The following is a 14,676-nucleotide window of genomic DNA, read 5'->3' as shown; positions in this document are numbered from 1 at the left end:
TAGAATACAATGCTAATATACAAGGCTTAAAACGGATATTTAAAAATCCCCCAAGTTGTACCCTCCCCCCACCCTTTATCTACCATCCAATGATCCCTGTAAAGTCAGTGGTGGTCAAGTCTTTGGTGTGTCAGCCAGGTCCAACTTCAGGCCCCACTTTACAGACAGATGTAGAGAAATAGAAAAAGGTCAAGTAAGCAGACAGAAGAAGGCCTGGAAAACAGGATCGTGAAGAAGAGTCAAAGGACAAGGGCACTTGGGTATCTGCTGTCTTCAGCCACCATTGTTCCATCATCCTGACCTCGCCTCACGTCCAGTGATGCTGAGGGTCAGACCTGCCTTTGCTGCAGACTGAAAAAGATCTGAGTTGCTTGCATATTTTACATGGGTTTATCCCTCTCTCTCCAACATCTTCTAGTTTGTTCCTTCCAGTGTTTATAGATGACTAAATAGGAATTCAGATTTTATACAGAAGTAGAAACCATTTGGACAAAAAGGAAAGCAAATCAATCTTTCCACAAATTTGAAGCTCATGTAAAGATCTAGTGAATAAAAACTCAAGTTATTAGTTAAAAGAGAATTCTCACATTTTATGATACGAGTCTTTCTCTCAAGATTGGAAAACTCTTACTCTTTAGCCAGTGTTAGTATAATCATTATATCCCACAGTTAAAGTATCTCTCAGATTTTCAGTTCTGTGATCTCAGAATATATCCCATATTATTGTCCATGTCTTAATGTGAACTCATTGCTGAAATGCAAGCCGGATGAGTTCCTTTGATGTCCCACCACAGAATTAATAACTTTTCCTTGTGTTTCCTCATCTTCCCTTACTCCAGGGGAGACTTCTAAAGATGCAAACTCTTTATAAAGGAACAGTGTCACCATGCTGAGGTTCTAATGCACCTGAAAATCAAAACCTCTATTTGAAAGCTATGTGAATTAAAAACAAGCCACATGCTACTCTCGTATGCTTATTTTTCTTTTTTCCTCCAAGCCAGAAATAAAAGTGGAAGCAAAAAATGGGGAAAAATTATAACTTCAGTTAGATTATCTCCCAAAATACTTGAAAAACATATTCTCAATCAACTCAATTTGGGACTGCATTGTAAATATCTGAACATGTTAATTTTAACTTAATCTTTATAAAGAACTTTTCCAGCAGATAGACCATATACACTCTCTTGTTTAATATAAAAGACCTTCTATTTTTTCAGAAAAATATGTCTTTCTCAATTTGCTACATATTCTAATTTCCCAAGGTTAGATTTAGTGCTTGTTACAGGCTGCTGATTTTGTTTATGGTCCTAAAACAAGTCTTCCTATGTAAGACCTCTGTGTTTGTTCTCAACCGATTAAGGAAATTAATATGACTTGTTGATATGGAATAAAAATGTAAAAAATATACATTTTAATGATCATTCCTCAAATGAACACTGAGGCTGCACTAGACAAAACTATTTGTGACTATTTCGAATGGGCTTTAAGTTCCCTGAGAACAGGCACCCCTTCTTACACATCTCTGTGGTTCTGATATGTTGCTATGCTGTTAAGAGGCACTCAAGGATGATGTGTTGATTGAATTAATTCTATTCCTTATTTCTGACTTATACTGAAAATAACTTAAGAGCCAAACAAAATTCATAGTAGTAAGATTTATAATTTAAAAGAAACTAACATTTTAAAATGTTAAAGTGATGACAGATCTTTATTTCTTTAAAGTCTTTCTCAATTTTTCAAAATAAATGACTATGGAACATTTAAGAATCTTTGAAAAATCAATCTAATATCAAGATATTCATAAAGGCCTAGAATGTCATATAAAAGCCATAAGTTTATAAAAGTCCACAGGAGAGGGGACCTTGGCAGATCTAGGCTACATAATGTTTGTGAATACAACCAACCAAGCATCACAGTGTATTTCTTTTTTTTTTTTTTTAATGTTTATTTATTTTGAGAGAGAGAGAGAGAGAGAGAGAGAGAGTAGGGTACAGGGAGAGAGGGAGGATCCCAAGCAGGTTCTGCACTGTCAGCACAGAGGCAGGGCTTGATCCCACAACCGTGAGATCATGACCTGAGACAAAATCCAGAGTTGGACACTTAACTAAGCCCCCCAAGGCGTCCCATCCACTGTATTTCTAAGTGACAGTGCTCCAACCATTAATATTTTTAAAAACCAGTCATCCTTTAGCTATTGTTATAGTTGTAACAACTTCAGGATGATGAAATTAAAGAGCATATGGAAATAAAGATTCCAGAATCAACCCACATGCCACTTTAATTTTGCCAATACTGCCAATATAACCCCAAAAGGCACAAGCGAGGAGGGAAGGGAGTTATTAAGAACTCAGAGGCAGAAATACGGTTTTCTATAAGTCAGCTTTACTTCTTCTTATCATTTAGCTATTACTTCATAACATTCTCTATATTTACCTCCAGTATCCTCCATATTTGTCTGCAGATAAACACAGAATCAACCACCCACATGGCACTTAAGTTTTGTCAACACTGCCCCCACAAATGGAAAAAGCATTAAGAATGGAAAGACACAAATATAGTTTTCCATGGGAAGATCAATTTCATTCTTTCTTAAGTACCACTTCACATTATCCTCATTTGTCTATTGTATGTTCGTGTTTGTGTGAAATGGTTTATTTAAAAAGAAATCTGGAGGCCACCCAAAGTAACCAGTATAAAAGCACCTCTGATTTCTTAAGAATGTTAAAAAAAAAAAATCCTCTTTTCTTTTTCCAGATAATCTCATAAAACAGAGTTTGTGGAAAAAAGGCATGAAAATGCATGCTTTCTGCTCATTACCTAAATCCTTCTTCCTTTCAGAAAATAACATTTGTGATAAAAATCTAAAATGACATCTTAATGGGACAATCTGATCCATAGCAGAACTATAATGCAATGAGTCCATAACAGAGTAAGAAAACAGAAATGGGGCATCTGTCCTGCTCGATCCTCCTCACATCCGTCACAGTACCCAATAATTATTTGTTTCAAGAATAACCCAGTCGAGAAATAAACCAATCAATAAATTCATGAATAAAAAGGAAAACAGAGGAACCAACAATTTGTGCTTTTCGCAAAATAAAAACAAAAATTTCTTAATTTCATGTTCTATAAAATGTATGTATTGAGGGTAAGCAGATGAAAACAACAAGCAGGATATAATTAATTACAAATATTTTATTTTATGACTGCCCCTAATTTATAGCTAAACTTATAAATGAAAAGTTGCTATAACATTATTGAAAATTTTGGAAAAAATTGGATAAAGTTTTGGTAAAACTGGATACTTTCCATTACTGCCACAAGGTATAGTTTTTCAATTTACTGTCGTACTCTTTTCAATTTACCGTTGGCACCATGGAGGCATTTAACAAATATCTGTAGAATTAACACACCTTAGTTCTATAATACTTTTATTTCCTTTTTTTTTCTTTTTGGTAAAACCTTCTAGCATATGTTATAGTATATATTTAGACTAATAACTATTTAACATACGTACTAAATGTTATATTCTGTGGGCTTAACGTTATAAACACTTTTCTGTTTCTGCCCGAGTTTTGTAATTATGATTTTTTTAATGGCTGCATAAAACGCTAGGATGCAGTGTAGTGTAACTTAGGTTGTTAATCCAGATTGCTTAGTTACTACGGCTAATGCTACAATGAACATCTGCAAATAGAGCACGTGTGAAATTTCTTAAGTTAAAATTACAAAAAAAAAAAAAAAGTTAAAATTACATACACAATAGGAATATGTTATCTTATTCTGTTTTATATTACCATACTCTTTTCCAAATTATTGTACCATTTAAAATATCATCTATATCAGGGTAACAATTTACTCCACTCTTTCCCAGAATTTTTTTTTTCAAATTTCAGAAATGTGAAATTGAAAGTCCAAATTCTTTAAGTTACTTTTTTGTGTTAGAAAGTGCATCTCTAGTGTGCTTGTTTACTGACATTTTCTCTAATGTCAATTTTCTGTCACTGGATCATTTCCATTTCCACAAAAAATTTCCTAACAAATTTAGATAAGCTTTTTCCTATTTAACAAACACTAACATTTTAAAATCATGCTTATGTACATATTTCATCCTTCTGTTGTCCTTTTACATTTGTTTGGTTTTGTTTCTGTTCACTGTGCAGAGATATATGTAAGTCAGTATATGAATATATACTGAGATATATATGAATCAGATATATATGAATCCATAAGTCTCTATTGTTTGCTAGTTTAAATTATTTTTCATTCTTCACTAGTCAAATGTCTAAAAGAAAGTCTTTAAACAAATTTTCTCAACAGTGTTGTTTAATGAAGCATAAGGATCTGTTTCCAAAAAAAGTAAAAAATTGTGCTCAATGTTGCTTGTTTCTAGAGTATTGAGTCTTTCGCTGTTCTTAAGAATAAAAATACAGGGGCACCTGGGTGGCTCAGTCGGTTAAGCGTTCAGCTTCTGCTCAGGTCATAACCTCCCAGCTCGTGGGTTCAAGCCCCACATCGGGCTCTGGGCTGACAGCCCAGAGCCTGGAGCCTGCTTCGGATTCTGAGTATTCCTCTCTCTCTGCCCATCCCTGGTTTGTGCTCTTTAACTTTCTCAAAAACAAATATTTTTTTAAAAAAATTTTTTTTAAAAATAAAAATATAAAATTTGTAAGTGGGGACTCCAGCTCTCAACAGTAGTTTGTATCACTTCCTTGCTACTGAGATCTATTTGAGAGTCATTTTTGCTGTGCTTTTTCTCTTAATTTATGGACTTCCTTCATTGAGCTAGGAGACACACACCCTCCTATTTGTTTATCAAGCTCTGGTCCTCAAATCCTGTTCATGCTCCCAGCTCTATTTGCCTACACTAGGAGGCCTAGCATTCCAGCCTTCGATTTTTAATTTTTTAAATGTTTATTTATTTTTGAGAGAGAGACACACACACAGCATGAGCAGGGGACAGAGAGGAGGAGACACAGAATCCAAAGCAGGCTCTAGGCTCTGAGCTGTCAGCACAGAGCCCGACACAGGGCTCGGACTCACAAAGCACGAGATCATGACCTGAGCCAATGTCAGATGCTTAACCGACTGAGCCACCCAGGTGCCCCCCCCAGCCTTCTATTAATCATCGCCTTTCAAGCTACATTCTTCAGCAGTAGTCCCCAATCCTGGCTGAAAACTAGCATTGCCTGTGGAGCTTTTACAAACAACAGATTGACCAGACATACTCGTGGGGATTCTGATTCAGGAAGTCTAGCAGGGATCCAGAAATCCATGACATTAAAATTCACCAGGTGAGCAGTGCCTGGGTGGGTCAGCTGGTTAAGCGTCTGACTTCAGCTCAGGTCACGACCTTGTGGTCCATGAGTTTAAGTCCCACATCAGGCTCTGTGCTGACTGCTCAGAGCCTGGAGCTTGCTTCTGATTCTGTGCCTCCGTTTCTTTTCTGCCCCTTCCCTACTCACACTCTGTCTCTCTCTCTCAAAAATAAATAAATGTTAAAAAAATCATTTTTAATAAGTAAAATAAATGAAATTCACCAAGTGATTCAGAAACAGCTGGATTTAGGAACTACTTAAGAGCCCTAGGATTTGAGGGGCAGGAGCTCAGAGAGTGGAGGAGTAAGGAGGTGGCCCAGTGGGTGTATTCTTGGTCTGTTACTTCTGCTTGAACTCCTGCAGCCCTGCTTTTTGTCTGTTTTCTACAGCAGGGTCTGGATAAGGTTTTGTTTGAAGAAAAAGGTTTGTGCTGTTTAAATAAAAAATTTGAAAGTCGCTGCTCTGTTTAAGATCAAATGTTTTTAATCAATGAATATGAAGAACTGTGAAAGCATTCTATATAATACATCATATGTAAAGGTTAAAGTCTGTTAGAATCTTTAGAGTCTTTAAGATCCTTAGGATCTTTAGAAGAGAAGCTCAGTGCAGAGAATAAATCCTATTTTATTTCACTGTGGCTCCTATTCCTCAACGCCATTATATCAATGCCAAGATGTAGAATGACATCCTTGAGATGAATGTATTGATAAAGCCGTCATCCCTGTGATCTCCAAACAGCATACGATCTGTCTTTCTGAACCCATGGTCTACAACTCCTCCCCTCACAGACCTCACTACAGCCACCCTTGCCTCCTTCCTGCTCCTCGAACAACCCACGCATGCTCCCACTCAGGGTTTTTGCGGTTATTCTGACTTACATATTCTTCCTACACAGAACTGCACGGTCTGCCCCCCACCATCAGGTCTCCGATTAAGTGTGTTTTCAGAGTGGATTTCACTGACCACCTCCCACCCCATCCAAAATGGCATCTTCCCCCATGTCACTGTATTCGCTTCCCTGTTCTTTCACTTCTGTAGTACTTACTATCCCATGACATGTTACGTGTTTCTAAATGTGCTAATTATCTCTATTCCTTGCACAACCAGAATATAACCTCCAAAAGGGCAGAGATTTTTGTCTGCTTGCTTCACTCTGTAATCTCAGGGCTAGATCAGGGCCTGGCACACCACGGTGGCTCAGAAATTTGGGGATGAAAGAACAAAGGTCTCTTCAATAAATAAATCCTCCAAAAGTCAAGATACAGCTTTATGTTATATAGAGATTGACTCATTTATGAATAGGAACGGTGTTTGGAGGTTTCTTTATAATGACGGTATAACTCTATGATTTTACATGTCATACTGTGACTCTGACCAGCTTTACATGAAGTGAAAAAGGCGTGTACTGACTTATTTACAGAAATGTGCATGATTTCTGCTCCAACCTTAGCTTCCTCTTTTCCCTACGTGGCCACGTCCACTAGCACTCATCACAGACAACTTCTACATTCTGTGTATTGGGCCTAGGCTCTCACCTACATTTAGTACCACATCTTCCAGTACATGCAAGTATCTGCACTTGGATAGCCTGTCATAGTTTCAAACTACAATGCCTTCAAGTGCATTACCCAGCTTCCTTAGAAACTGACTTCCTTCCCTAATTATCCCATTTCTGTTAGTAAAACAATCATTCTTCTTGTAGCATCTTTAGGAGACAGATTTGACATGTTTCTTTCCTCTGTCCTCCACATCAAATCTATCATCAAGTTCTGCCACTGCTTTCTTTAAAAATGTCTCTCTGATGCTCCCACTTCTTACTATCTGGCCTATTTATTTCTCACCCCATATCTTGCTCGTGTTTTTAACCCTTTCTTTACGTTTATCTCCCCTCCTTCCCAAAAATCTGACTTACTTTGTGGATCTTCACTAATATCACCCTTTTGAATTTTTTTTTCCCTTTGCTACCTGGTGACAGTTTCACAGCTTAGCAAGTACCTCTTTAATTGCCTCATTATGCCAATTTTATTTTCTCAGCTGGACTGCATGCCTGATAGAGTCAGGAAAAAATATATTTTTATTAGTTTTCCTAGTATATGGCATTGTGGTTGACACACAGAAAACACAACTGAGGAAAACGTTTTTATTTCCCTGAATATTTAACATATGCATATAAAGCTTTTTCCCTACACTAATAAGAAAATGAGGGAAAGTACTATCATTAGACACTTCAGAATTAACTACGTTCAATTTGACAAAATTTGTGAAGTTACTGGTCATTTGCATATTAGCATGTAAAAAGTGAGGGGGCGCCTGGGTGCCTCATTCAGTTAAGTGTCTGACTTCAGCTTAGGTCATGATCTCATGGTTCATGAGCCCCACATTGAGCTCTGTGCTGACAGCTTGGACCATGGAGCCTGCTTCGGATTCTCTGTCTTCCTCTCTCTCAGCCCCTTCCCTGCTCATGCTCTGTTTCTCTTAAAATAAATAAACGTTAAAAAAAAAAAACAAAAAACTTTTTATAAATGAAGAAGTCCTATGCATATAACCTTAAAATCTGTTAAGAGACTACAAAGATGTTTAAGTATTTTTGAAGCTGGGTGATGGGTGATACTGGCTCATTATATTATTCTCTGCACTTGTGTGTTTGAATTTTTCTATCATAAAATGTTAAAGGAGGGATAAGGGGCGTGCTACAAAAAAACAGAAATACACATATTAATAAACCTATAATTCACTATATGGACTACAGAAAAAAATGGATCAATAATGCTATTAGTATAAAAAATAAACTGTAGCAAAAGCACATTATACAATATTCTCAACTATCTATATCTTGCTTTTTAGTGGAAATCTATGTAGTCTATGGACCAGGCACAGTTCTTACCTCTTCTATATTTATACAACTTTTCCTATTGAAAATAACAGTGGATTTGAAAGTATTAGTAATGCTCCAATTTTTAATAATTCCGTCTGTTTATAAGGTCAGAAATAGAACATTTCAGAATTGAAATCCCCAAAGTCAGAAAAATTACAATAAAAGAGCATGAATTCAAAACTTACAGTCTTAACATCATTTTCATGATGAAAGATATATTCAAACAAAGCCTATGAAGAAAAAAAAAAGCCAAAAATACATTAGATTTTATTTTACCAAAAGCACTCTATTGGTATATCTGATACGGATATACTCAGACCATTTTGACAGCAGCTGGGTTGAACCAAAATAACAGGTACACTAAACGTGCCTTCATAAGTAAAGGGTCTATCCATCATTTGTTATAATCAGCATTTTAAAATACAGTGATTTATACTTGATTCTTGTTTTTACAAACTGGAAAACTGAAATAACTGAACAAGGTTTTTCGTATTATATGCACTATTTTACTACAAAGAGAGATGAAAAGACCAACTCTGAGATTATCCTAAAACAGATTCAGCCCATTTTTTTATACACTCTGCACATGTTATACAGTCATTATGATAATGATAATGACACTTTAGACATGGGAAAAATCCGGAAATTCCTTTTGAAACAAAGTAGATCTTAGGCGTAAAGTGGGATGTGTACATGACTCTAATGTGCAGCTAGGTCTGAGAACCATTATTTTAATACTTCTCCCATCTCATCTGGATAAATAAGCATTGACCAAATTACCTCTTAGTGGTATCATGTTTGTCCATAAAACCATCAATGTACCCTTGCAAAGAGGTTAGCGTATCAAGGTTATTAACAAAGAAGACTTAAGAGGCAACCAAAGGAAGAAAAAAGAAATCAGGACAAGGCCCTTCTTTTAAAAACTATACCTGACCCTCCATTCGCTCGGTGATAAAGAAGAAAAGTTAAGAGTACAGCTTGTGCTCCCGTTGCTATGAAAGGAGTAGAGACTCAAGCAATCAATGCTAGAAATGAGTCTTGATGAGTAAAGGCAAATTGGAAACCAAAGACAGAAAAAAACCCTGGCATTACTTCTATAAAAAAGCACAAAATCTGATTCAGTTTAAATCTAGTAACAGACCAGGTCTGTCCTGGAAGCATCATAGTTTGAGGGAGATGCCTCCATGGGCTACACTCCCTGAATAGAAAACAGCAATGGTACCAACCAGCCATCCAGCCACCTCAAATAAATGGCCGAAAAGGGCAGGGGAACTGGATACTCCATATGAGTTGCTGTTAATACTTCACTCTCGTGAAGGTAAGGGAAATACACATAGCTTTACAATTTTGCTAAATGAAGTTGACAGGATTGCTGTCAACTGAGAAATTAAAACATCACGGGCATTATTATAGGCTAATTCCCTATCAACTGACATTTCTTTTTCAGCTTTTAATTTCAAGTCTGTATGGCTCATGTCCATTCTTATATAACCTCGTGTTTGACATTTAGTAAATATGTTAAATGCCATTAGAATTCAGATTCAGAATGAGCTCAGCACTGATGCATAGAATTCACAGACATTACAGCTAAAAGCTTGAGCTAGGGTTAGACCAGTTTCAGCAACAGCTAAGTGCTCATGTTTCTGAATTATTCCAAGCTCAACTTCAAGTTTATTTTTACACTAGAAAGGTCACGGGCCCCACCTTTCCCTCTCAGTCTCTCTTTTTCTCACTCTCACACATACACACACTTACTTTCACTCTCCCTTTCTCCCTAACATAAAGGAGCATCTAATCTTTGAGTAGTTAGAATTAGTAAGGTAATTCTCAATGAGGATCACTCAAGCCAGACAATGGCTTATGGAGATGCTTGCTTAATTAGTAATTAAACGAACATATTTTTTTCATCTTCTTTTTGACAGTCGTAAAATTCTACAAGGATAGAAAATTATTTTTCTGAGAATAGTCCAAGAGGGAAAACACACACACACACACAGACACACACACACACACACACACACACACACACACACACACACACAGATGACCTTCTAAATTTCATTCCATGAAGATGATGCTGCTTGTCTGCTTTGTTATCAATTACTATTTTTTGTTATAAGTGACTACAATTTCCTATGCAATGGTATTGTATACTTTATTTCTGATTGACTTTCCTTAACTCAAAAGACTAAGAGGAATTTTAAACAGTAATTAAACATTTCCATTTCAAGCAAGATATGGCCTTTCCTTCACAAAAGAAATTTTTTTTATTTCCTACAATGTTATCAGGATAACATATCTAACATTACTACTTCATAACATAAAATCATTTTAAGTACATACCTTTGCCAGTTTAGGTTTCTGGGCATATTTTGTTAAATTCAGTCTAGATAAATTTATAAAAGGTCCATCAGGACTTGTAAGCATGGAAGCCTATGGGGAAAAATGACAGAACAAGAAATCTGAAACTCCCTCTGGAAATATAAATTGAGTGTAATGAGCATAAGTAAAAAGAACCACCTTCAAAAAATCTGCCATGTGACTTTCCACTATAACAACAGCAAAAAAAAAAGATATAACGTAACACCAAGCTACTCTGGTAATACAAAGATAGGGTAAAGCTGACAGAAGTTACCGATCCCAGCCTGACAAATCTTCCAGTTGTGCTGGTGACTGGGCGAGCTGTGTAGGCAGTTCTGGGTGTTCTGATGGCCTGTTCCATAGTGCCAGGCCTTCCGCTCTGTGTGCTGGGTCTAAGGAAACCTGTAATGGGCCTTCCAGCTTGAGTGATTGGCCTGTGAAGAGTGTACATTGTGAAAATCCCAAGAAGATCAATAAGGGAAGATTCTCATACAATCTGGTCAGTATTTAATGGCAGAAGGTATGAAACAGAAGTACATACCTGATGGCTGGACTAGGCCCTCCTGTCTGATTAGTTCCAGGCAGTTTCAAGGATGTTCCCGGGCCTATGACATGAGATGGCAAATTCAATTTATAGATTAGTTATTAATCTGTAAAAACTGTCAGCTGTTGTAATTTTCAGAAATGTGCCGGCCTGGTGAAAAAGACGTTAATGACAGGAAATATATTAGGGAAAGGTGTTTGAGACTGATATTTATTAAAACTCATGGTATTTTATGTTCTTACATTTAATCTTCACACTAAGTCTGTAAGGTAGGCTGTATTCATCCATTTAGCAAAAGCTTAGAGGGTTTAGTAAACAGGTCAACCTATTAATAGAGGTGGGTTTCAAACTCAAGGCTGGCAGACTCCAGAGCACCCAAAGACGGTTCTATGCTCATAGTGTATTTCTGATACAAACTTCTCCCAACAAAAGATCATGTACCCACAATATATAGAATTTAGACATTTTAACTCCAAAAGAACAAAATGATGGGGGGAAAAAGGAATTTTAGCATGAACCATATGTATTTTTTTTCCTCAATTTCCATTTGAAGCTTTAAAACAGTTATTATCTTGGGGCACCTGGGTGGCTCAATCAGTGAAGTGTCCGACTTCAGCTCAGGTCACGATCTCGCAGTTTGTGGGTTTGGGCCCCAAATCGGGCTGTGTGCTAACAGCTTAGAGCTTGGAACCTGCTTCAGACTCTGTCTCCCTCTCTCTCAGCCCCTCCCCTACTTGCATTTTGTCTCTCTCTCTCTCTCTCAAAAATGAACATTAAAAAATATTTTTAATTTATTATTTTTCAAAACATAAAAATGACTGACAACAGTTATAACTAATAAATACCAGCAAGACCACCATACATTACGGTAATCACTAAATACCATTTGCTCCAACACATCTGCAAGCTGGGGGCTGGGCCTCTGCGGCAATCCCAGTGGGCATTCACAGGCCAGTGTATTACCCCATCACCTCATATCATGCATTAGAGCAAATCACCTTCAATTATTACAGTGAAGTAATGTTGTCCAAAGATCCTTTTTTTTTTTTTAATCCTTTTAGAAGACTTGAGTTGTTTGGATGCTTCCTGTGTTTCGACTCTCGGATAAACAATTTTCTGTTATATTAGATAACCAGTTCAGCTAGAATCCATTTTAAATATAAAATCTGTTTAAATGCATAATATAGCTTGTATTGAAAAATTGTTTTATACAGCAATCCCACATCTTAAGTTTAAGATAGGGTAATTGAATTGTGGAAGGAAAGTCTTTGTACTATATGACAGGATAGAGACCATTAACCTGAAGCAGTGTTTTTTTCATGTATATAATGTCTTGTGTTTATTTTATACACATGTAGTATTCTTCCTCCTAATGGCATTTCATTTACTTAAGTGAAAAACCAATACTTACGTGGAACCTGAGCAATAGCATTTTCATCCAGCATCATTTCTGCAATTCCTTCCTGATCCACGTCAATTTCATCTACATATACCATTTCAGTGAGTGCCCGTGCCTTCAAAATCCAAGCTGCCTATAAACATGGATAAAATAAAGCACACATTAAGTAGTATTAGAAGTACTGCCTAGCCTATAGAAGATTTATTATCGTCTAAATTTTATTAGGCATGTTTACCGTTTAATACATTATGCTAATTTAAAGAGCTATTTCAAGAAACTAATACAAGGCAAGGTCATTACTAATCAAGAAATGCCCATTAGATCAATTACCTAGTAGTCTTCTAACATGCCTTTTTGTAAGTAAAAGAAGAACTTCAGAGAAAATTTTACTGGAATAATAATTCAAAAATCAATCAAGAAAGCTCTGACCACAGTGCTCTTTCTGCTTTCCTCCTTCAGGACCAAAGTCCCTCATGAAGACCTCCCTGATGGTTTAGTTCTAAACCTACTTTCCTCTTGTCTTTCTCACAGAGCATTCTCTTTACACTTCCATCAAATGTACTCACATATTCGAGAAACACTGTAATCATCAGGCATAGGTTAGCTCCCTTCCCCAAAACACAAGCCTTTTTACCTTGTTCAGTTCTGAATTTTCCATAACACCTATGGTTTTTGCACATAATAGGTATTCCAAAAATGTTGAATTGAACTAAGAGCAATTTCTCCCAATTCCCAAGAAGCTAATCAACACAGTCTTGGCTGCTTTGTGATCTAGCCAGTAGAAAACCTGCTAGAAAGTGGTTGGGGGGGGCGGGGGGGCGAGGAATGGAAAAGGTAATTAAGGAATCTGGAAAATATCAACTTCACTCTACCTTGAGAAATTAGATGTCAAGGTGTGCACCATTAAATATCTTGCTCAACATTTAAAACAGCTTTATCAGAAATGTTTACCTTTCTGCTTCACTACAGAACAGAAGCAGAGAACAAGAAAGCCCGGTGTCCTTGAGCAGCAGCACAGACCTGATACTCTATAGTGCAGAGGAAGCAGCAGGGAGGGAAGTTTGGTGGGAGGCAGGGTAGGGCTCACCATACTAAGGAACCGGCTGTGAAGCCGGCTGAAGGAAGAACAGACTGAGAGAGGAACAGACGAGAGCTACAGAGAAAGTCCTCGCGTAAAGAACCCAAGATGCATTCAATCAGTCGGTCCATACCTATGGAGCACTTCCTAGTTACATAGCATTGGGCTAGGTTCTGAAGAGGAAGCATGAGAAGATTAAAACTTGGATCCTAATTTCCCTGAACACATCACCTACTGAATTAATTGACAAGGCAAAGTAGGGCATAATAGGTGGCAGGTGTGTGGTATAGACAATAGTTTTATAGGAATTAAAAAGTAGAGATCCTTTTGTGGGCTAAAATAACTGGAATGCATGCATTAGACAAAAGTTCTTAAGGAAAAGGAAATTCTTCATGCTTTCACTTTAATGGTAATAAAAAAGGCTGCCTTCATAGCCGTACGTTCCTAAAATGAAATTATATTTGGTTAGATGACTGGGTTTTTTTAGCTTCTACTTTCCTGGGTGAGATTTACTGGATTCAGATAACTTAAAATGTTTCAACTGTGTGGATTTAACACAATTGAATAAGCAGAATATGGAATCAAAGAATTCATTGGTTAAATAAATAAATAGATAGATAGATAGATAGATAGATAGATAGATAGATAAATTCCAGTTGTAACTGCATCTAACTGTAAGAGCCACTAAAGTGTGGAAACAATTGGAGGTTTTCATTCATCAAAGATCAGGAAGGTCGGCAGATCTTTATAACTCTGCTCAGGGGCCAGGGAAGTCATCTCTGGCTTCAACTCATGGTTTAATTTAACTTCAAAGATGGAAATAAGTAATTCTGATTTTTCTTGAGTCTCCACAGCTCATACTGCCCTGCAAGGATCTGACAGCTTTCATTTCTCAAAAGGGCATTCCTTGCTCAGCATGCTGATGGACAGGAAGGATTGCAGCATTTTCTTTGAAACAGTAAAGCAGGATATGGGTGCCACCGGTTCACTCCCATATTACTAGGGAGCACCTATGGCATGCCAGGTCCTGGGGACAGAGAGAAGTAAGCCACGGCTCCACTAGCTTACACAAATTTCGGTGTTGTAGGGAAAGCGCAGTGA

General features: G+C 37.1%; 1 protein-coding gene across 6 annotated transcripts in view; it reads right to left on the bottom strand.

Moving 5' to 3' along the window:
* TTC8 (tetratricopeptide repeat domain 8) overlaps nt 1-14,676 on the bottom strand; it is a 58,589-nt gene that overhangs the window by 29,482 nt on the left and 14,431 nt on the right. For 4 of the 6 annotated variants that reach the window (XM_040477969.1, XM_040477964.1, XM_040477965.1 and 1 more), the window contains 5 exons: nt 12,510-12,630; nt 11,096-11,159; nt 10,829-10,988; nt 10,537-10,626; nt 8,379-8,423 (listed from right to left, as the gene is read on the bottom strand). In XM_040477969.1, the coding sequence (XP_040333903.1) occupies nt 8,379-8,423; nt 10,537-10,626; nt 10,829-10,988; nt 11,096-11,159; nt 12,510-12,630 (480 nt within the window). The remainder of the gene's footprint in view (nt 1-8,378; nt 8,424-10,536; nt 10,627-10,828; nt 10,989-11,095; nt 11,160-12,509; nt 12,631-14,676) is intronic. The other 2 variants (XM_040477966.1, XM_040477967.1) reach the window with 1 other exon arrangement.

Source organism: Herpailurus yagouaroundi, unplaced genomic scaffold, assembly GCF_014898765.1.
Source record: "Herpailurus yagouaroundi ecotype Mexico unplaced genomic scaffold, PumYag 141, whole genome shotgun sequence".
Lineage (NCBI taxonomy): Eukaryota > Metazoa > Chordata > Mammalia > Carnivora > Felidae > Herpailurus > Herpailurus yagouaroundi.
Note: the sequence above shows the minus strand (reverse complement) of the source record. Positions and strands in the feature narration are given on the sequence as shown.